The sequence below is a fragment of the Eumetopias jubatus genome, unplaced genomic scaffold (assembly GCF_037043125.1).
Source record: "Eumetopias jubatus isolate StellerSeaLion01/CBP00866 unplaced genomic scaffold, mEumJub1_p1.0 scaffold_16, whole genome shotgun sequence".
NCBI lineage: Eukaryota > Metazoa > Chordata > Mammalia > Carnivora > Otariidae > Eumetopias > Eumetopias jubatus.
In genome coordinates, this window is record NW_028274822.1 from 379,475 (window position 1) to 402,846 (window position 23,372).

The 23,372-nt window shown below is 54.4% G+C and overlaps 1 protein-coding gene and 1 long non-coding RNA gene across 2 annotated transcripts in view; both read right to left on the bottom strand.

Moving 5' to 3' along the window:
- The window catches only part of KCNG2 (potassium voltage-gated channel modifier subfamily G member 2), a gene marked incomplete at its 5' end in the record, with an annotated part of 30,546 nt that extends 20,352 nt beyond the window's left edge, over window positions 1–10,194 (bottom strand). Inside the window, one exon of the mRNA XM_028095629.2 lies at window positions 9,658–10,194. Within this exon, the coding sequence (XP_027951430.2) occupies window positions 9,658–10,194 (537 nt within the window). The remainder of the gene's footprint in view (window positions 1–9,657) is intronic.
- A 2-nt stretch (window positions 10,195–10,196) lies between these two features.
- LOC148162242 (uncharacterized) overlaps window positions 10,197–23,372 on the bottom strand; it is a 44,088-nt gene continuing 30,912 nt past the window's right edge. Inside the window, exon 3 of the long non-coding RNA XR_015767026.1 lies at window positions 10,197–10,263. This is a non-coding gene — a long non-coding RNA (uncharacterized LOC148162242). The remainder of the gene's footprint in view (window positions 10,264–23,372) is intronic.

The window sequence follows — 23,372 nt, forward strand, 5'->3', positions numbered from 1 at the left end:
AAGCCCACCTTCTCCCTCCCAGGCGGAGCCTTCTCGGGTCGCTGTGCATGTGTGTGGGGGGTGGCCACTCGTCTGCAGGCTGGAGGGGGTCCTGCTCGAACCGCATCCCGGGCTGCCAGCGGTCCCCCAGGCCCCCCCAGGGGCAAGGAGGGAGGGTGAGGGTGCTTCTCCTGCCCAGCGCTTCCCTGGCCACCGTGCGGTCTCAACCCCACTGAGCACTCCACAGGGAGGCGGAGGCGGGGGCCACATCCTGCGTCACACAGTCCCTGGTGATTGCCACACGAGGTTGGATCTGACTCTAACTTTGGATTGGTGCCCCCTGCCACACTGCAGACTGTTTACATAAACCAGCTTTCGGAGAAGAACACCCGTAGCCTCTGTCCTCAGCCCTCCTGACCGCCTCCCCCCGCCTGGCGTGTCCTGCGCGAGTATCAGCATCCTCCTCGTGCACAAAAAGGCAAAAAGAGCTGCCATTTATTTAATTGTGTGTGCAAAGCACCATCCAAAGTATTACGTGAATTATTCAGTTTATTCTCAACAGCTTTGAAGCATCTGCATTTACGAGACGAGGTAGCAGGGCTCGAAAAGCAGACAGGAGTGTTTCAAGGCCTTCTAGTTGTCCTACAGGAGCTAGGCACTGGGCCCTGCTCCATGTGCAGTGTGAGAACTTAACAAATACCCAGTTTTGTCCCTTCAATGCCCCTGGATAGAGGATGGCAAAAAGAACCTTGGGACCGGGTCTCAGTTCTGCACCAGAGGGCTTGGAAGTCACCCCTCCATCCTAACAAAAGCTGAGCAGACTGAAAAATCAGCAGCTCTTCTCGAATCTGTGAGAGGGGATGATGCAGCCAACTGCACCCCAAGATTGGAGAGACCTCGGATGCAGGAGCCCCGCCTACAGGAGCCCGCACTCCAAACTGCCCCGGGAACCAGCACCGGGGCAGGAGAACCCAAACTGTGATTGATAAACTGCTGGATGCTTGGTTTGGACAAGTCTGAGAGTTAAAGCTCCAGAGGGTCCAGCCATACAGTGGCCCCAACATATGCTCAGATTTACCTCTGGGAGCTTGACCATGACCTCACAGAAGCTGTGCATATGGCAAAAAGCAGAGGATAGGATGCTTCAAGTTATGTGTCTTCAGGGAAAGGCAAATTTACTTTTTAAAAAAGATTTATTTATTTGAGAGAGAGCGAGTGAGCGTGCATGTGGGCTGGGGGGGAAGGGGCAGAGGCAGAGAGAATCCCAAGCAGACTCCCTGCTGAGCGTGGAGCCCAACCTGTGGCTCAATCCCACGACCTTGAGTGGAAACCAGGAGTCGGACGCTCAACCGACTGTGCCAACCCGGTGCCCCTTCAGGGAAATGCAAGTTAAAGCAACGAGATCCCACTACACACCTACTAGAATGACCAAAATCCAAAATACCGACAACACCTAATTCTGGAGGAGATGCGAAACAAGAGAAACTGTTATCTATGGCAGTGAGAATGCAAAATGGGGCAGCCACTTTGAAGACAGTTTGTAGTTTTTTACAAAACCAAATGTACTCTTATCATTCGATCTCACAATCATGCTCCTAATTATTTATCCAAATGAACTAAAAACTTACGTCTGCACAAAAGCCTGCACACCTTAATTACAGCAGCTTTATTCATAATCGCCAAAACTTGGAAGCAACCACAGTGTCCTTCAGTAGGTGATGGATAAACTGTGGTCCATCCAGACAATGGAACAGTATTCGGCAGTAAAAAGGAACATGTCATCGAGCCAAGAGAAGATACAGGAACCTTGAGTGCACATCGCCAGGTAGGAGGAGCCAGTCTGAAAAGGCTATGTCCTGTGTGACCCCAAGCACACGGCGTTCTGGGAAAGGCAGAACCATGGAGACAGTGCAGACCCGTGGTGGCTGGGAGCTGGGGGATGGATGGATACGTGGACCACATGGTTTTTTGGGCAGTGAAACCACTCTGTAAGGTGCCATCATGGTAGACACGTCATTGTACATTTGTCCAAACCCACAGAACGTACACCACCAAGAACGAGCCCTAATGTCAGTTGTGGACTCTGGTTGATGATGACGAGTCCACGTAGGTTCATCAACAGTGACAAATGCACCACTCTGATGATGGCTGTGCGTGTCAGGGCAGGGGTCTACGGGAAATCTCTGGACTTTCAATTTTTCTGTGAACCTGAAATGGCTCTAAAAACTGATCTTAAAAAAAGAATCTTGTAGCCTCTATGCTAGGCATTTTGAGTACAAGTCTTTTTTTTTTTCAGACTGAAGCACAAAATACACCCTCCCCCATTTTTTTTCCTGCCAAATTTGTGCAGAAATGGAAGGGGGAAAGTCCTGAGCTTTATGTTTATCCCTTGGCGCTCCTGGCTGTTTCCAGAGCCTATAAGGGCCTCACCAAAGGGTCTCTCCGATGTGGGGCCTTGGACCGCAGCTCCAGGCAGGGTGGTGGAGCCTGGGGCCTGGATGGGGAGAGAGGACCAGCCACGTCCTTGAGGAACCCGTCGGGGTGAGTGCATTCCCGGAGCACCTGTCCCGCACAGGTGCTCACCTGGCCATTCTGAGCAGCCCCGGAGGAATGACCACCTTCATCTTACAGAAGAGGAAGGTGAACAAGAATGACAGCCTGATCCAAGCAGGCTTGTCTGGCTCCCCGATGAGGCTTGACTCGCTGCACAAAATTTGCCACTGGATTTTGCTGATCTTTGCAAACAGGAAAATAAACCAACCAAACCCATTCTCTTTCCTCCAGGGTCACTGCCTGTGCCGTTGTCTGCCCCGCATGCCTGTAGCCCTGGGGAAGCCCGCAGCAGTCTGTGAGGTCTGGCTGCTGACCCCTCTGTCTCTCCTTCCTCCTTCTGGCAAAGAGCAAGCAAAGCTTCACCTGGCCCTGTGGCCGCCTGGTCAGGACAGTAATCCCAGCCCTGCAGCAGCGCGTGCTCACGGCACGCAGGACCCAGGCTGCTCACTGTGCAGCTATGTTTCCACATGGAGGCCCACCTGTCCCCTGCGGGGCGGTGGAGGCTGTGTGCTGAGCGTGCACAGCTGCCTGCAGCCCCCGTTGACCACCCTGGATGCTGAGTGGCTCTGTTGCAGTGACCCTCACCAACGCTGCTTTCTTCTGCCATCGTGGTTGGGAGAAGCTCCTCCAAGAGCTCAAGAGGAAAATCCAAGTCTCCGTGCTCAGGCCAGGGGGACCCCACTACCTGCTGGCTTTGTCTGTGAGGACCGCTGTAACAACCGCAGAGTGGGGGCTCAAACAACAGACATTTATTCCTCATAGTTCTGGAGGCCTGACGTCCAAGATGAAGGGCCAGCAGATTCCGTGTGTTGCGAGGATCTGCCTCCTGGTTCACAGACAGCGTCTTTTCCCTGAGTCCTCTCAGCAAAGGGGGTGAGGGGACCCTCTGGGTCTCTTTTATAAGGACACTAATCCCATCACAGGAGTGCCACCCTTGTGACCTCATCACCTCCCAAGGCCTGACCTCCTAAAACATCACCTTGGCTTCAACATGTGAATTTGGGGGGACAACCCCAAAACTTGTCCTTCTCCCATGCAGAATACATCCATTCCAAGAGCCCCAAAGTCTCACACATTCTAGCCTCAGCTCTAACGTCCAAGGCCAAAGTCTCGCTGCATCTTGACAAAGGAGATGTGGGTGATACTCCAGGTGTGATCCATCAGAGGCAAAGTCCCCGCTGCTGTGAGCCTGCGAGCCAGACCTGTTGTGTGCCCCCCAAATACAGCGGTGGGTCAGACTCAGGGGACATTTCCATCCAACAGGAGGAAAGAAGGAGGAGACACAGGCTCCCCTTTTGTTGGTTCTGATTCTGTATCTCTGGAAAACTCTAGCACAGCTCACAGAGTGAAGCTTTTACTCTGAGAACCTGGCAAAACTCCACCTGTGTCGCGGACCACATGCCGCAGAGGCTCTGCCACCAGCTCTCAAAGCTGTTACCAAAATGTTCCTAGTAAATTTGAGGATGAAATCACAGTAGCGAAATTTATAACTAATCATACAGGCCTTGATTCAATCATGTGGGCTTTAAGGAGAAAAACTGACCGAGCCCAGTACCAGCCCAGTGGATGGGGAAGCCATGGCTTTGACAAGTGCATCCTCCCCGAGATACCCCGTCCTCTGACAGCCCGTGTGCGTGGCCTGTCTCCACTGCCAGCCGCTGGGCGGGCGCTCAGCGCCGTCTCCCAGCAGCTGCCGTACAAAAGGAATCCAGCAGCTATTTGCTGGAATAAACTTTCCTGTCCCCCATCCTCCAGACAGTTCTGAGGCCTCTCCTCGAAGCATGGAATCACCAAACAGAAGTCTCCCTGCAACGTCCAACAACAGCCAACATCCGGGCACAGCCGTGGCCTCTCCCGGCCACCTTGAGCGAGCTGGGGCCCAGGGACACGTCACTTTGTGGCTGTGGTGGCCTCGTTCACTCCAGATCCACAGGAGAGTCCTGAGGATCCTGCAGTAATTAGGGTACATGCACACACGGGGCCTCCACGTGGGGCGGGGAGGGGTAGCGGGGTGCTGTCCTCCCCTTCCCACAGCCTCCTGCAACCCCGAAGGTGAAGGCCACAGATGGCCTCTGGCTCAGGGTTCCTACAGCAACGTGGAGTGGGAGCTTGGAGATGACCTCAGCCGGGGGCCTGGAGTCTCCATTGTAAACCGCGGTGACCCCACCTCACTCCGTGGGGGCACAGACCCCATGCTCCGTCCGAGCACCTGGCATTAGAACATCACCATCTGCTGCGTGGAGCCCCTCCAGTGTGGCCACAAAGCGGCGGGGTTACTGCTGGGTTATCATCCCTGCGGTTATTTCTTCTAGGAGCTGAGGGGAAGTGAGGTGTGCCCTGCGCATGTTCTGGATTAGGAAGTACTTTTGGCGATCAGAGAATTCAGTGTATCTTTTTGTGGCCATCGATGTTTACATTAGTAACATTTGGCCCTGCCGACAAGCTGGGACCACTGAGCAGACTACCCTAAGGCCTGGCCATGAGGACGTTTGGGGTTCAGGATGCCACCGAGACACATATGGCCCAGGTGCTGGGATGGGCCCCACTCACGGCAGGTGCACTGGGGGAGCCAGCGATGAGGTGCAGGCCTTCTGGGACCAGGCAGGGTGGGTCTTGCAGGTGAGGGCAAAGAAGCTGGCAGCCATGGGCCTGGGAGGACATGGGGTACAGTGGGGAGGGCGCTGGGTATACCCCGAGATGCCCGGAAGCAGGGGAGCAGGCCCTTTGTTAGGTTCTAGACAGCTGCTGGAGACACATGGCAAGTGTGCTGCCCACAGATAATTTCGGATTGGAGTGTGTTCCACAAGTGTTCTGGGTGGTTCTGTCTTCTAGTTACAGACACACGCGCCTGACGACCCGGTCTCCACTCCTTACACAAGGATCATCACCTCCTGAGCGAGATCACAGTTCTTTCCTGGAGACTCTGCAGGGCGCAGGTCTGACGCCACGGCGCTGAGCTACCACTTTTCATGGTTTTCGGGCCCAGACGCCCTCTCAGGAGGGGGGATTCCTCACTGAAGGAAGAGACATCTTAGGACTGCTCAGTCTGAGATTGTGAGCACAGCACACAGGCCAGCCCGGGAGAACAGCACTTCCAGTCCCCTGGGGATGGTCCTGGATCGGGGCCCGATGTCATCTGTGTCCTCGGGAGAGGGAGGCCTGAGAGCTGGAGGCAGAGGAAGGAGCCCCCGAGGAGGGCCGAACAGCACGGACCGGGAGCTAGCCTGCCCTGACCGACAGACGGCTGGAAGGCTGGAAGGAAGGGGACCTCCCCGGGGTCTCAGCAGGCCCGGGGCCAGGACTGTGCAGGGAGACACGTGGGAGCCTCCCCCAGGCCATCTGTTTCAGTGGCCCAGGGAACACAGTGGCCCACGATGGAGCTTCTGTGGGAGTCACCTGCCGGCCAAGGCTCCTGTGATCGGCCTAACCGTGCACACTGTCACCCTCAGAATCGCAGGTTTTCATGGCCTGGGCTCAGCCCTGAGGGCGGCTCCAGCCCCAGGGCCCCACGCGGAAGGAGCCAGAAAAGGGGCCCTCAGGTCCCTGAGGCCCTGGCTGCACTCACAGCCCTGGGGGTCAGGTGGGGCACACACTGGGGTCCTCTGCACCACCGTCTGGACACTCGGGGGCCTGCAGGTGCCCCCTCCCTGGCCCTCCTCATCTTAGAGGGACGGAGCAGAAGGCAGCAATGAGTAAGGAGGGGACTGTGCATCCCTTACAGCCTTTCTGGGAGAAGCCCCTCCAAGCTCCCCCAGGGTGCGGTGGGAGAGCTAAGCCTGGGGAAGGACACCTCCTGGCCTCGGTGTGTTGTGAGGTGGTGCCTGTGATCCTGGGCATTAGAGCCCGGCTTCAGGTTTGGTTTGCCCGGGGAACAGGCTCCAGGCCCCGCCCACCCCGCGCTTCAGGCCCCGCCCACCCTGTGGGCTGCAGGCTTGGGCTGTCCAGGTGTGACTAGCTCGCGGGCAGCAGCTTGTTCCAGAAGAGGGTGCGCATCATCCATGGACTGCGCCCCAGGGTGAGCAAAGGGACACTTGAGGGGACTGGAGACCAGGAAACCAGAACCTATTCTGCGTTAGGCCAGCTGCAGAACCAGGTGTACCTGGCGATAATGCAGCATGGAGTCTCCACATGTCCTGGGCAGCACATCCAGACCCTCAGCCTCACGGGGTGCTCGTCCTACAACGCCTCCAAGAAGCAGCTTCCGCCATGGGCTTCCTTCAGCTCGGCCAGGGGCTGGGACCCCGCTCACTCCCTCACAGAGGTATCCTATGGGCCAGCCCCAGGAACCACACACAGCCGGCCCTTCTCCTCCAATCCCTTTGATACTGGAGGAAAAGGATGATCTGTCTCCTCCACACTTCTCTGTGCCAACACACAGAAGTAACCGCGGACACCAGCACTGCCAGAGAGGAAACAGACAGCTGACCGAGGGAGCTACTTCAGCTCACTTCGGGTTCTCCAGAGCACACACTGCTCCCCCAAGATGGTTCTCCAGAAGACACTGGGTGCTTTAGCTAGAACACCCACCTGAGTGTGGTGCAGGAGAAGCAGGTGTGCTTGTCACTGTGAAGGCCCATGAACGTCAGAACCAGCGGCCCAGCGGCCTGCCAACCCAAACCTCAGAGGACTCAGTTGGGAGCCTTCAGAACGATACTTAAACTTTAAAAAGAAATCTTTTAGCCACTTATTTAAAAATCAGAAATGACATACAGAATATATTTTAGCCCTGTGACTTTCAAGTTAAATTCTACTGGAAAAACCCCAACAAGAAAATACTAAAAAGCTCCCAAGTTTCTCTCTTCCCCTCTACCCTCCACCCCATCTGCCTCATGCCCGGAAAGAGTCAATGGTGAGGCCACTGTGGAAAACAGTAAGGAGGTTTCCCAGAAAAGTAAACATAGAATTACCATTTGGTTCAGCAAGTCTACTCCTGGATGTTTACCCAAAATAATGGAGAGCAAGGACTCAAGCAGGTGTTTTTACATGAAAGTTCACGGCAGCATTATGCACCATGGCCCAAAGGCATTAGCAACCCAAGTGTCCATAGATAGATGGACAAATAAGCAAAATGTGGTGTATACTTAACAATGAAATACTACTCAGCCTTAAAAAGGAGTGAAATTCTGGCACCTGCTACAACATGGATGAACCTTAAGGACATTATGCTCAGTGAAATAAGTCAGTCGCCAAACATAAATATGGTATGATTCCACTTATGTGAGGTTCTTAAAGGAGTCACAATCATAAAGACAGAAAGTAGATGGTGGGTGCCCGGAGCTGGGGACGGGGGGTCATGTTTAATGGGGACAGAGTTACAGTTTGGGGAAGATGAAAAAGTTCTGGATATGGATGGTGGTGATAATTGCACAACGTGTATGTATTTAATACCACTCAACAGCACACTTTACAATGGTTAAGATATTGGTAAATTCTGTGTATATTTTACCATACCTAAAAAGTTGACGAGTGACACTCTTTCTTCAGCACCTGCCACGTGCAGTGGGCCAGGTGCTCCACAGGTGTCTCTCACCAGGCAATGGGCAGCACACGGACATACTCTCCACCATGTGCTCACTGACACTGGGATTCTTCCTCTGTAATCCCAGAACTGACTGGACGAGACAGTACCTGGCCAGTGTGAAGTGATGTTTCGGGAAGTGGGGAGGAGGGCTGACGAATGCGAACAGTGGCAGACATGGAGGCCAGTGGGCACTCTGAGGGCTCCGCAATGGCCAGCTTGACTCCTGAGAGGATGTCAGGAATCGAGGCAACCCTAACTTCTCCGGTGTCCTGATGCTTACGTACATGATTCCCCTTCTGCACAGTGTCCAGAGTTATTGCCATTTAGAAAATCCAAACACAGCCTTTTTGAAGCAGAATCTGAAACTTGAGCTAAGACACCTTGAAGCGGTAGCTCAGGAATCAGACACCCAATGGCAAAGGGAACCAATTTCCTAAAATTTACATTTAAATTTAATCTGCAGTCAGAGTTGCCATGCTCTCGGTCAGCCAGCTAATAGCTAATGTTTCAGCAGGACGTTTCACTTCAGCTCTTCGCTGTGTCTCTGGAAAAGGGGTGACCCCACCACGTGTGCTCCAGGCTGACCTCCTGACCTCTGAAGGGCTCTGAGGCTTTGATCTCGAGCTCACTGCCCAAGGAAGGGGTTCTGGAGCCTTGGCCCAGCCCCTGGAATGGGGGGGGCAGGGAACTGTGGAGGGATTATGCCCCCCCACCCAAGGAGGAAACGCAGGGCAATCTCGACTCTGTCCTCCAAATACCGCAGGACCCTCTGTCTTCCAGCCCTGCTGCCCCAGACGGCACACACTTCATGCCTTTCCTGAATGTTCCCTGGATTTTCCACGGTGTGCTCAGTGCATAAAGGCTGATACGAGTTGGGTAACATCCGAACCTGGGAACATTTCTGGCCATGTGTGCTGGCATTCTCACAGACCAAACAGGGCCAGAGAATCTACCATTTGCTAGAAATGCACCCAGCACCTCAACAGAGCCAACCCTGGGTTTGCCCGGGCAGACACCTGGCCTGGCTCCAGTGTCCTGCAAGAATGTGAGGTCGTGTCCCCTTGGTTCAAGACCACAAGACTAGAGATTAAAGCTCACAATTCTCCAGACCTTCATGATACTGAATGTTTAGCTGCAAGTGGTCCATGCTCTGAAGGCCCAACTACTGGAGAGGTTCAGGGAAGGCCTGCTGACCAGAGGAGAGACAGCTGAGTTCTTGCAGCTATCTTAATCAGTGCACAGCCGCGGGTCTGATGTGTGCGCCTCCTTGAGAAGGCTCACTCTGGGTGCTCTTGACCAGGGCAAGGGATGCTGGGCCCAGCGCCTGCAGTGTCAGCCCCCATCGGGGGAGGGTGTCAGAGACCAGCACTCAGCTTGCTCTCCCTTGGCCTAGCTGCCTCCAGGCCCCCGCTGTCCCCAACCTCTGTCCTGGCCACAACCAACCCACCGTGGAGCCAGCAGCCGCTCCCCAGGCTGAGCTCCGCGCCCCACCCCCCCCCCCCCCCCGGCCCATTCCAGTCTGCCCATCACCCCTCCTCCATCCCCCTCGCCCGGTCTTGCCCCCCATCGCCGTCCCCCAGCCCGTCGGGGCCGCCCGCGCTCACCCGCTCCTCCTCCGCGCGGATGTCCGGCATGGTGCTCAGGCAGAGGCCGACCGCTGTGGCAGCCACGAAGGCGACAGACACGCAGGCGAAGAGCTTGCCGGCGGGTCCGGAGCGCGGGTCGTCCAGCAGGTCCCGCAGGCGCCGGCCAGGCCCCGCGTTCCCCGGGCTCCCCCGCGGCCCCGCGCGCGCCTCGGCCGCCTCCTCCTCGCGGCGGCGCAGACGGCGCAGGCAGCAGCGCTCCAGGCGCGCCTCGTCTATGCCCCAGTAGGCGAGCTCGTCGCGGAAGGCCAGCGCGCACGGGCCACGCAGCAGCCGCAGCTTGCCGGCGCGCAGCAGCGCCACGATGGCGCGGAAGGCGCACGGGCTGCGGTCGAAGAAGAACTCGTCGCGGCCCGCGTCATAGTCGTCGCACACGCGCAGGACCTCATCGCGGCCGCGGCAGGCCCGCAGGCGCTCCAGGCGCGCAAGGGGACAGCGCGCTAGTGCCGCCCAGGCCAGGCGCACCCTGCAGCCGCCCACGTTGATGATGACGACGCGCCGGCCGCCCGCGGGCTCGGGGCGCAGCACCATGGCCGCCAGCGCCCGGCCGGGTTCAGGACGCAGGGCCTGCAAGGGAACAGAGGCGTCAGGCCGCGCAGGGGACCCGGCCTGGGAAGGAGCCCGGTTGTCCCGCGTCCACAGGGGACCCCTGGAGCCCACTCCTCCAGCGCCCAGAGACCCACTTAGGTGGTGCCCTGGCCTCAATTCACAACTCGGGGGCCAGGGCAGTGGCCAAGGGACAGCTGCCCTGGCGATGTCCCGCAGGGATCCCGGCCAGGCTCATCTGCTCCTGGAATAAAGGTCAAGGGGAGAAGACTGGGAATTAGTTTTCATCAAGCTGTGGGGCAGTGTGCCCTTGGACTTTGGAAAGCCAAGCTGGTTGCTAGATGGGAGAGAGAAAGTGATCAAGGCTGAATCTTGTGTGTACTCGTGACTGCCGTCAGTAAGCACTGAATGAACATACGTGTGTCAGACACCTGACACGGAGGACATGGCTCCTTGGAATTCCAGTTTGGAGGACAGAGGCAGCCCAGCACCCCCAAATGCAAGGTGAGGTCTTTATGAGAAAGAAGACGGCGCTATGGAGGGCACTCAGAAAGGTCCAAGACAACCAGGGGGGCCTCTCAGAAGCAAAACGTTGGGGAAAATGTGAAAGTTGTGTTGAAGGAGCGAGATCTCACTTATTTGAAAGCAACATCGTTTAGGTCACAGAAACTTGCTGCAAGATTTCCTGCTGCTTCCTCAAATTGAAGACTCAGGGATTCAAGGCTCTGAGAGTTCCAGCTCATGCAATCCCCCAGGCTCACAGACTGAACCCCCTTCATGGGGTAGTAAGACATCTGAACTTGAAACGGCAGGAAGCAGCAAAAGGAAGCTTTGTGGGGGCGGCGTGTGGCACTCACAGGGACGCCTCCCAGAGTCCCCCGAGCAAGGCTGACCAGCGACTGCAGTTGGTGGTGAGGTAAGGACCAGCGGCTGCAGTGTCCGGGGAGGCTCAGAAGGTGCCATGCCCCAGAGGGAAAGCACCACACGCCGCCCTCTCTCCCGGACCTGCAGAAATCAAAGATGGGACAGCAGTTTCTGCCGGGAATACAAATGTCAGGTACAGAGAAACCCAGCTTATATGACACACATGTGGGAAAACCTGCTGGGCTGCAGAGGGCTTCGATCCCTCCCCCTTTTACACCCCCTTGGAGTCATGTACTAAATTTGTGGAACAGGATGATGGACTCCTTTTGTAGCTAAATCAAATGTGTGCTCCAAATTCTCTGTAGGTGGGTGAATAATCATTAAAAGAACTGCATAATCAGCTAGACCCTGGAACTTTTGCAAACAGTTTTCTTCCTCCAGAATATACATTTAGAAATATAACTATAAATCATCCCTCACTTTAAAACTGTTCTAAAGTCAACTTCTTGCTGACTTAAGAGACCACACTGTCACTTCCGAGCACCTTAAACACATGCCCCATTCCCAACATGGAACACAACAGACATCTAAGCGCTGCTGATTTTAAGAGGACTTACAGCTCAATAGAAAAATGGGCAGAAGTCACAAAACTTACAGGAAAGGAAGAAATAGCCTTCAAACACATGACAAGATATTCAGCTTCATTCATAATAGCAAAGAGAACTGTCAGATCACCACAAGGTGGCGAACGGGGACAGATGAAGAAGTCTGATCCCTCCATTGTCAGGGGTGTGGGCTCTGTCAGACTCGTTCACTTTTGATAGACAGTAGGTTGGTTTAACCGCAACAGCAGCTGAGGGTGTGAACTCCCGGGGCCTTTGCTAGGCTACGCCCTCAGGAAAAAGACAGAAAAAAATCCAGCTGCCGGTGTAGGAAGATCATGAGATTTCTTTGCCTGGTTCTAGGTGAAAAATAAAAGCATGGATCTCAAAGCCCACCCTCACAGTGGTTTTTGACGTTGGAATTTTGGTCTCTGAAACTCAAAGCTAAGAAATGGTCCCTCATAGAAGACAGTCTCGGTGGGTGCTGTCCCTGTGGCCTGTGTTAGGGCCACACACACTCCGTCTAGAGCGGTGGTTCTCAACCTGCCATGGGGGGCATTTGGCGAGGCCTGCAGCCATTGTTCACTGTTGTGACTGACAACCGTGGGTAGAGAGATGGGTGCTGCTGACCCCTGCAGTGCACAGGACGTCCCCAGAACCAAGGGCTGGAAAGCGGCCCAAATATCAACAGTGCCACTGGTCTACAGAGACCGACTCTCATGTCCAGCCTCACGGGATTCCCATAGATGAAGCCTCAATGAAGATGAATTTACAAAACAAAATTCTAAAACACACAGGGCAACAACCCACATGAGCAAATATCAGCACACACATGAATAATGAGTGGGCTCCTAAGAACTTTAGGTAAAATAGAAGTTTCAAACATACATAAAGACATGAAAGAAGGAATTAAAACACCAGGGTAAAAAAGACCTCCTCAAAAAGACCAGGAGGAGCAGAACAAGAAACAGAGTCCCCCTGGGCCCCACATCCCCCTGAACCCATGTCTTCCTGGACCCATGTCCCCTGGTCCCCAAGTCTCTCTGGGCCCCACATCCCCCCCGCCGGGCCTGTGCACACCCTGGGTGGACTCCTAGCTGCCAGCACCTGGGTCTCTTTGCCTGGGTTTCTCTGGCCGCCAGGGCCTGCCCTGCCTGCCCAGCACAGACTGAAGATGCTTGAGACTCAGTGTCCGCAGAGGCAGCTCTCACCAAGGCTGAGAAGCTGGGGTGAGAGACCCCAGAGCTCTCTAGTCCTGCGAGGGGCCTCACTGGCTGACTCACCCTGCATTCCCTTCCTGGTCACTCCAGACTGGCATTCCTGGAGTTGCTTCCCAATTTAGCTACTTGGTTCTGCATCCCTTCCTCCACTCTGCCTTGGAGGAACTGAGCTCAAACATCTGGGGAGTGTGAGGCCAGCTCTGTGTGTGGAGCACACGGTTCCTGGAACTTTAAAGAAACAGGAAGATGCAGGGAAAAGCGTCTAAAAGAGAATGTTATCAGTGGTTTCATGCATGCATGCATTCATCCCTGTAACTAATGATCATTCAATACCTCCTATGCACCAGGCTCTTAGATTCAAGAATGGAACCTTCTGCTTCTTGCAGAAAGAAAAGGGATTTAAATCTGTTATCTTGGGCTGCTTGACTGGGTCTTTCATAGGAATTACTGCTCTTTTATGATATGGTCTCTGTGAACCTCACAATGCCAACTTCTGCCCTGCCGATCACCTTCCTCCCCCATGTAGTTTGTCATCCAAACTGGGACTCTCTTCAGAAGGCACAGGGTGCTGTGAACAATGACAGGGGACCCAGAGTCAACAGAGAGGGACATTACCCTGCCCCAGGGGAGCAGACGTGGAGTCCTGCGGACGGCCCTGGGGAAGAGGCTCATGCCTCAGCGGTCTGTTTCCCAGCTCATCTGGAGATGGCTGGCGTGACGGCTGGTGCACAGATGGCATGGCTCCCAGAGAGTCCCCGAGCTCCCTTCCTGGCCATGCCAACAGAAGCCAGGCCCAGAGGAGCAGCGTGGGGTAGGGGAGGGAGAGGAAGCCTGACCGAGGAGGCACTAGGAGCTGGGGTGGGGGCTCCGAGCACGGTGACAGCTGCTCGGGTGACTGTCTGAGGGCGTGCTGGGTCTGGGACTCCCGTGAATCCTTGTCATTTACAGGCACTGACCCTCAGAGGCAGGTTCCGCTGGCTGCACTTGGCAGACTGCAAACCACGTATCGCGGAGGGAGGGACGGAGCTGGGTGCTGGCCACTCTGGCACTTACCTTTCCCTTCTGATTCCTGCTGACTCACTCAGGACCTAATGCAGTCCTGCTAACCTGTTTGCCTTTGTCTTTTTGCCAGATCAGCTAACCTGCGATGGGGTTTGGCTCAGCCAGATGTTCTTTCAGTAAAGTGGGAGCCCATAGAGCTGTAAGCAAATTGCATGCGGAATCTGCAAGCAGAGTCATAGTGCCCCAAAGCACCATCGGGATGCGAGCAAGAGTCCCGTATATTTAAGCGTTCTCTGTGTCTTGGCATTTCTGTGTCCACAGGGGCTTGACACGCCATGGGCGGTAGACCACCCCTTGGGTAGCTGCATGAGGACAGCAGTGAGGCTATCCTCAGTGAGGCTCCTGAGGGCTGCACCTGTCGCTCGGGGCTGCTTGGCAAGGGGACGCCTCCGGGTTCCTTACAGCCCCAGAGAGCCTGTCCCTCCCCAAGTCTTCCACCGGTGTTCCTCGAAGGGACAGAAATTTTACTCCTTCTCAGAATTTGAGAAGACTATGCTTCTGAGACCAGAGAGCGTTTTCCTGGCATTTTGTGTGTGTTGTGGGATGTGTAAGACCTTTATTGCCTCACTTTACAATCCAAGGGTATTTAGGAAAACATACTAAGGGGCTCCCTGCTAGCCCATTTGGGACCATGGGACAATGGAGGCCAGCCTCTGAGATGAGTCCCAAGAGGGTGGGCGCTGCTGTGGATGTTCAGTGGTGGTACTCGGGAGGTGCCTGTCCAGGGACACTTCACCACACCGTGACTGACACCTGGTGCAATGTTCTGTGATGTAGCTTGAACGCCCAGCACCCTCGACCTTCAGCTCCCGTCGGTAACATGGACACGCTCCCAAGACTGACTTCAAAATGGGACGTCAAAGCCGGCCTGGCCGTTCAGTCACTGTGCCCAGCTCACAGATTCCAGTGGAATGAGGTCCGTGCTCCTCCTCTTACAGCATTATATAGGACCAGACACGCAAGGTCAGGAGCTGGAAGAACAGGATCCCCCATTTGTTGGGAGGCTTACACTGAGGCTGGCTTCCCCTTGAGCGCTGTCTGTCCCGTGGGAAGGAACACCACGTGTGGGCCCAGAAGGGAATGAATGCACGTTTGTCCCCGACCGCTTCGCCCATCAGCACAGGCCGGCGGCAGCTTCGAGGCAGCCTGTGGTCCCAATCCCGACACCTTCTGCAAGAGTCCCTCAAGGCTGATCACAGGTTGCTGACACCCCACGTCTGATGTTTTGGGGAATTCCTGACTTGTGTTGATGGGCGGCAGCGTTCAGCCACTGAATGCCTCTGGTCTGAGCCACCACCTGCTCCGGACAGATTTCCTACCTGTCCCCTGCGCCCAGCACCGCAGCCAGGGGCGCTCCCGAGGCCTTCCAGCCATCCCTCCAACCCAAGCTCCCCTGGTGCCTGTTCCCGCGGACGCAGGTCCGGCCCATGCGGTGCTCACGTGGCTGGTGCGGTGTCCTCCCCATCATCCTCCTGCCCCTCGCCTCCCTGGGGCTGTTCCTCTGCCCTGAGCACCCGCCCAGGTGCCACAGCTACAGTCCTTGTTCAAATCCTACCTCCCCTTGAGCTCTGCCTCCGTCCCTCAGCTCACCCCACACCCCGTCCTCCAACCTGCCGAAAGCTTCCTTTCGTCCTAGCACTTTGCTCCCGGAGAAGCGGGCAGTTTGCTCACTTGTTTTATCTACTGTTGGTTTCCCTTCAGCTCTGCTGGAACAGAAGCTCCACGAGAGTATGGCTGCCATCTCCTGTGCCCACTGACATATCAAACACCCCAACACAGTACCCAGAGCATCGCTGAAGGGACATGCAAGTGATGACTGAGCCTCACACCTGCCCCGGACGTTTGCAGCCTATTTGCCCCACACGTCACCCGCCCCCTGAATGGCAGCTGGTGTGGGCGTGGCTGGAGTGTGGTCCAGCCCAGGGCCCGGCACATAGGAGGTTTCTGGCTGAACTGGTCAGGGGGCCCAAGAACGTGGCCCACGTGATTTCCCCAGAAGCAACGGCAAGAGTCCGACTAAGGCAGGAGCCTGAGTCCTGAACGTGAGGCACAGAAGGCCCACGTCGAGGGCAGCAGGCCTGGACTTTACCTGCAGCTCTGCCACTGATCGGCTGGGGTTCCATGGAGAAGCTTTGTCCTCCTTATGTCAAGTGTCCCCACCAGCAAGATGGCGGTCCGGCTCTGACGTGCCATGGCCCACCTGGCTAGCGGACCCCTCACGGGGGTGGGAGGACCAGGGTGGCCGCGGCCCCGTCAGGGACACAGCAGCCTGCCACCTGGGCTCCACACACTCTTCCGGGACCTGCCGCATGAGTGCCTCGTTGTCTGGGACACGTCCTTTCATTAACTCAGTCTGCGTCTCAGGGGGGACTCAGCACGTCCGGACCGTGCTCAGGCTCCTGGTGTGATTTAGGATCCCAGAAAGAGAGCAGAGATGACATTGGGTACAAGATGTTCCTCAGGGAGTGAAGAGTTCAGACCCATGTCCCCATGAGCGGCAGGACATTCACGGCACAGGCCTCGCCCCCTGAGAAGGGAGGACACTTCCTCTGTGAGTCATGTTGTTGAGGAGCAGACATCCTGTTTGGTGGCAGCCATGGGGACTCAATCCCCTCAGCCCCAGCCCCACCGCAGGCCGACCCTGAGCTCCAGCACTCGAGAGCCATGCGGCCCCACAGACGTCACAGATCCCACACCCATAAACGGAATCAGTAACAGCACAACAGCAGCTTCCTCGGAAGGACCGAAGAGGTCGTGTGAATGCCTATGACGGTGCGGGCACGTGAGTCCTCGGCCTACATTGATACACACCGTGTGTTCCTAAAGGTGCACGGCCCCGTTTCTGGGCCTTCTGCCTAGGATCAGTGTAGTACCTGTTCTTAGTAGGGCAGGCATCCTGCTGGGGACAGCATCCTGGACGGAGCTCGAAAGCAGGAGCACGCTCCGTCCGTGAGGTGCCGTGGCAGATGGCGTGCTACGTGGTTTCTGAGGACAGGCCTCCACCGGCTCCTGCCCTGTCAGGAAACTCGCTGTGGGGCCCCAGGATGACACAGGGAGCCACGCGTGGCTTCAGGCTCCAGCCAGCATCAACCACCTGTCGGGCGAGTGAGCGAGCCCTTGGGGGTTCCAGCCCGGCCCTTGCAGCCCCTGAGCTGAGGCTCTGGGCGTGAGGCATGCGGCACAGACGGGCTGTCCACGCTGGGCTGGAGAGAAGCCAGCTGCTGTGTGTTGCTGTGGTGACCCACACGCTGGGGCCGGCAGGGCCTGGGGGCACCTCGGAGCTGCTGTGAGCACCACAGACCTGCAGGCCTGTCTGGCTGCACGCAGTGCCCGCCCCTGGCTGAGCCCCGATGCGGGGAGTGCGCGGCTGGGAAGGGACACCTGTCCGTGAGCCAAGAGGGGGCTCCTAACAGGGGTGCCAGGAGGGCAGGGTGGTGTCCTTCTTGCATTACCACCGTGTCCCGAATGCCCAGAACACCATCTGCGCTTAGTAGGTGCTCGGGAACAATGAGTTTTGGATAAAGGAGTGGAGGCTGAGGGTGGACCGGAGCTGAGGAATGCTTCTGAGCGGGGTCTGTGGGGTTTTCCTGCATGCGGATGTATGAGAACAGAGTGAGGTCACCCTGGTGTTGCAGAGGCTTTTTGGGAAACGTAATAAAGAGCAGTTGCTGGGACATGCGACATTCAGTTCTGAACTGAAATCACTCAGAGCTTCTGGGGGTGCTCATGTGGGGGCACTTGCTTACACTAAGTTCGCCTTCCCCGCGGCCTGTTAGTCTCCACGCGCCCCGCCAGGCCTCCATGGAGCGGCTCTAGGAAACTGCGGCCAGTTTTCCAGACCAAGGCTCCCACCAGGGGACGCGGGGCACCGTCTGCCGGCGGTTTTGGGAGGCCACCGCGGGAGGTTGGGGGGCTGCCCATCGCGCTCCAGGGCCTGGGACCCACACCCTCCTGTCAGCAGTGCCGAGGGTGAGACCAGGCTCAAACTAGGCTTATTCAAGCGGCCCCACGAGGGGAGACACAATAAAGCCAGACATCCACCCGGAGGCTGGCAGACATTGCGAGGCTGCCGGGGCATCTGTGCCACGTGGTACAGGAGACAGGGGAGGGCGTCCTGGCCAGGAGGAAGCTCAGAGTAGTTTGGTCTCCGATTCACAGCCGTTGCTTCAGGATCTAAAAATGTTTTCACACTACAGATGTTGCAAGATAATTAATGCAGCAATTACAGGCTCTTGATGGTTGTTCCTGCCTCAGTTTTTGTTCGGGTGTCTTTGCGGAGCGGACTCCCCCCTCTCCTCACCATCAGCCACTGTGGCCAGGACGTCTGTCCACGGAGCATCTGTCCAGCCCTTCCCCCCTCCCCACCACGTGTCTAGTCTTCTCCCAGGAGCAAACTCTGCTCTGTGGTCGAAACACTTAACCTCCGAGATGACATGTGTCCACAAGAGCAGATGCGTGGACCAGGCCTTGGGACACCAGGGAAACGTGGTCTCAACAAGATGCTCTCCCCTTCCACCAGCTGGCTGGCGTGGGACCGAGCGAGCCCCCTCACCTCCTGACGTGAGAGCTCACAGGCTGACACCGGGTGAGGAGGTGCGCTGTTTTAGGTTCTCACTGTCCTACAAGACAAACGCTACATGAGTTATGATAAAGATCACCTACCAGTTAAAAACCAAGAGCCAAAGGTAAATAATTTTAAATAAAACATGACCCTTAGAAGATTTTCATAGTCTTAAAAATTAGTACTTATTAGGATTATTCTTATAATTCCTTTCTGATTTTTTTAAAAGGCTTTATTTGGGGATGAATCAGAGTGAGCATGAGCAGGGGGAGGAGCAGAGGGAGAAGCAGGCTTCCCGCTCAACACAGAGCCCTTTGTGGGGCTCGATCCCAGGACCCCGGGACATGACCTGAGTCGAAGGCAGATGCTTCACTGACTGAGCCACCCAGGAGTCCCTGATTTTTTAAACTCATATGTGTTCAATTATTTTATTTTGAAATGGGTTTATTTTCTGTATGTCAAAGCAACACAAGTTACAAGAGGCTTCTAAAGTGTATATATGAACAGAACTGAAAACTTGCTGATTAGACCTATTTTTAGCCATGTTGTTGACAGAAAAATTGACGATTATTTTCCAGTTATGATTTATGGGAACCACATATAATGTCCAAATCTGTAAGACACAGAAATTTGGTAAGTAATGACTCTTACCCACAAAGCAAGGTGTATACTGCCTCAGAGACTTTTTAAATTAAACTTTAAAAAAAATTCTATTTATTTATTATTTGACAGAGAGAGAGAGAGCACAAGCAGGTGGAGTGGCTGGCAGAGGGAGAGAGAGAAGCAAGCTTCTCACTGAGCAGGGAGCTGGATGCGGGGCTTGATCCCAGGACCCCAGGATCATGACCTGAGCCGAAGGCAGACGCTTAACCGACTGAGCCACCCAGGTGCCCCTAAATTTAGCTTTTAATTTTAAGTTTGCAGAGACACACACGGGTGTGCCCTTCCCCTGGTTTGCCCGCGGTAGCATCTTGCAAGCCTGCAGCCCAGTCTCACCGCCAGGACGTGGGGTGACACAGACAGAACCGCCACCGCCCCAGGGGCCCGGCCCAGTCTCACCGCCAGGACGTGGGGTGACACAGACAGAACCGCCACCGCCCCAGGGGCCCGGCCCAGTCTCACCGCCAGGACGTGGGGTGACACAGACAGAACCGCCACCGCCCCAGGGGCCCGGCCCAGTCTCACCGCCAGGACGTGGGGTGACACAGACAGAACCGCCACCGCCCCAGGGGCCCGGCCCAGTCTCACTGCCAGGACGTGGGGTGACACAGACAGAACCGCCACCGCCCCAGGGGCCCGCAGGCGCCCACCTCCCTCCTGTCCCCTCTGCAACCCCCAGTAAGCACCAGCGTGCCGCCTCCCCGTCCTCCAGTCAAACCCAGGAGTGGTGGGGGCACCTGGCTGGCTCAGTTGGAGGAGCCTGTGATTCTTGATCTCAGGGTTGTGAGTTCGAGCCCCAGATGGGGTGTAGAGATTACTTAAATAAATAAGTAAATAAACTTAAAAAACCCAAAAACCCAGGAGTGGAATATAGATGGACTGTTAGGTAGCCTTCCAGGACTGGCTCTCTGCTCAGCTTTGTGCTCTCTCTCCCTCTGCCCCTCCTGTTTATGCTCTCACTCTCTCTCTTAAATAAATCAATCTTAAAAAAAAAAGAAAAAGAAAAGGAAAAAAAAAAAAACCAAAAACCCAGTTGGGCCTGTTTGTGTGTCTCCTCTGTGGGTTTTCTGTTCCGTCCCACGGAGTGTGCACTCAGTCCAGCCACCACAGCGTGCGGCGTGTCTCCAGACCTGCGCCTGGGCTCCTCTCCTTCATTCTTTCCAAGACAGCCTTTACTGATTCTAGTCCCTTTGCCTCTCCACGTACGGTCCAGAATAAATTTCTCTTTATTTACAAAACCCACTTCCCTGGGCATTTCAGAGAAACTGTGCTCACCGCAAACCTGCTTTCAACCCGGTCACAGCCAACCCCCTTGGCAGCTCCTTGTGCACATGCTCAGCACAGCCATGTCTCCAAGGCTTGAGTCTCAGCATTTAGAGTGTCCCTCCCTGTCCTGGGCGTCATGTCTGCCCTTTGTCCGCTTTATCAAATACAAAGTACGGCCACTTCACCCTCCCTTTGACTGATGTTTGCACGTCATAGCCTTCCGTTGTCAACCTGCTTAGGTCATTATATTGAAGTGGCTTTCTTTTTTTTTTTTTTAAAGATTTCATTTATTTATTTGAGAGAGAGAGAGAATGAGAGATAGAGAGCATGAGAGGGAAGAGGGTCAGAGGGAGAAGCAGGCTCCTCGCTGAGCAGGGAGCCCGATGTGGGACTCGATCCCAGGACTCCAGGATCATGACCTGAGCCGAAGGCAGTCACTTAACCAACTGAGCCACCCAGGCGCCCATTGAAGTGGCTTTCTTGTAGACAACATACAATCGGGTCCTATTTTTCCATCCAGTCTGTCAATCTCTCTATGCCTTTTAATTGGTATTTGTTTTCTTTATACCATTTATGCTTTAAAAAAAATGGTTTAAATAATCTTTTCTTTTTTTTTAATTAAGAAGCTCTACACCCAGCGTGAGTCTTGAACTCACGACCCTGAGATCAAGAGTCATCAGCTCCACTGACTGAGATAGCCAGGTGCCCTTATACCACTTATGTTTAATGTAATTATTTTTTAGAGATTTATTTATTTATTTTGGGGGGGAGCATGTGCACAGGGGGAGGGGCAAAGGGAGAGGAAGAGGGAGAGAAGCAGACACCCCACTGAGTGTGGAGCCCGACACGGCGCTGAAATCATGACCTGAGCCGAAATCAAGAGTCGGATGGACGCTTAACTGCCTGAGCCACCCAGGCGCCCCTATGTTTAAGGAATTATTGATGATTAATGTAATAATGTAATTTTTAATAAAATGTCCCACTTTATTTTTTGTTTTCTGTTCTTCATTTCTGTGGATGACTTGCACATATTTTAGAATTCTCTGTGGACTCATGGCAGTGTTCCTGAATGTTTTACTGGCTGTTTTGGACACTGCATTATGTATACGCAACTTGTCAGTCTACTGTGGTGTTCTACCAGCTTGCGTGAAGCACGGATCCCTAACTGTCCTTACACGCTTATACCACGCCCGATCTGTAACTGGCCTGAATCATTCCTCTACGAGCCTTTGTAAGCACATCAGCAAGCATGATGGTTTTCACTCCCACCATCAAACATCACTCAGGAAGCTCCAGAGGAACAGCAAGCCGGTTGTGTTTTCCCTGTGTTTGCTTACCAAGCTCTTCCTTCCGGAGGCTCCTTAGCCCCTCTTCCTCCTCAGAGTACTTCCAATCTGCCGGTGACAAATTCTCTTAGCCAATGTATTCTGAGAATGTCTTGATTTCACCTCATTCCTAAAGGGTATTTTTGCTGAATGTAAGATTCTGAGCTGATACTTCTTGTCCTAAACTTAGCACTTGAAAAATGTCTCACTTCCCCTGGCCTCATGGCTTCTGATGAGAGATTTCCTGCTATTTGAATTGTTTCCCTCAGGTAAGGCGCCTTTTCTCTCTACCTGCTTTCCAGATTTTTAATTTCTCCTTAGCTTTCAGAAATTTGATTATGACGTGTCTTGGTGTGGAGCTGTTGGGTTTGTACTGTTTAGAATTCATTCAGCTCTTGAATCTGTAGGCTTGTGTCTTTTACTGATTTTTAAGTCCTTATTTCTCCAAGAACTTTCAGCCCCACTGTTCTCCCCCTTCCAGGACTTGGATGACATGAATGTTGGATCTTGTTATGGTACCACAGTCTCTGAGCCTCTGTCTATGTTATTTTCAGTCTGTTTCTTCCCTGCTCTCCAGATGGGTCAGCCTTGTCATCCACGGATGCTCTCATCCATCCTTCCCATTGGCACGTGAATCCATCCATTGAGTTTCTCATATCATTTATTGTATTTTTCAGTTCTAAAATCTCTAGTTTCTTCTCCTTTATATCTTCTCTTCCTTCACTGAGACTTTCTGTTTCTTTTCTAAGGCTTTATTTTCTTGTCTGCATCAAGCTTGTTTGTAATTGCTCATTGAATGTTTTTACACTGGCTGCTTAAATAATTCTGACGTGTCTGCTATCTCGATGTTGGTGTGTGTCTACTGCATGTCCTTCATTGGGTTTGAATCATCCTGGCTCTTGGACTGATTTTCCACTGAAGCCTGGAAATTTGGGGTATGATGTTATGGGACTCTGGATCTTATTAAAACCTTCTGTTGTAGCTGCTCAGAATAGAATGAACACATCCAACATAGCTCGTAAGATCGTACAGCTAAATACCTTCTCTTTTTACTAAAAATGCTCTTAGCCATCAGGGATGGGTCCTTCCCGCTTCAGCTGAATCTCTCAGGAAGTGCCAATTCCCAAGGTGAGGCAGGCAGAATCCAGGGTGAGATCCAGTGCTTTGTGACCGTAAGCAGAGAGGCAGTCCTGGGTGAACAGGCACACGGAGAAGGGTCCTACTGGCAGATGCTGAGAGTGGACACATTAACGACTCAGCTTATTGTGAAACACGAGTAAAGAGAGGCCCATGAGTCTGTAGAGATGTGGTAATAAAAGAGAGAAGTATGGAGGAGAGAAAAACCTTTGCTACCCCCGGGGGACGGTCATCTGTCCTGCACCGGCCACCCAGACATCGTGAGGGCGAGTGTGGCCTTACAATGGGTACATTTTGGGTTCACCCCTGAATCCAGTCGCACAATTTGGCATGGCCACGCTGACATTATGGGCCTCTAACATGATGCAATGTGCAGTGGCTGACACAACCATTGGGCTCTGCCCTAGGTGACAGGGAGACCCATGTCCACGTG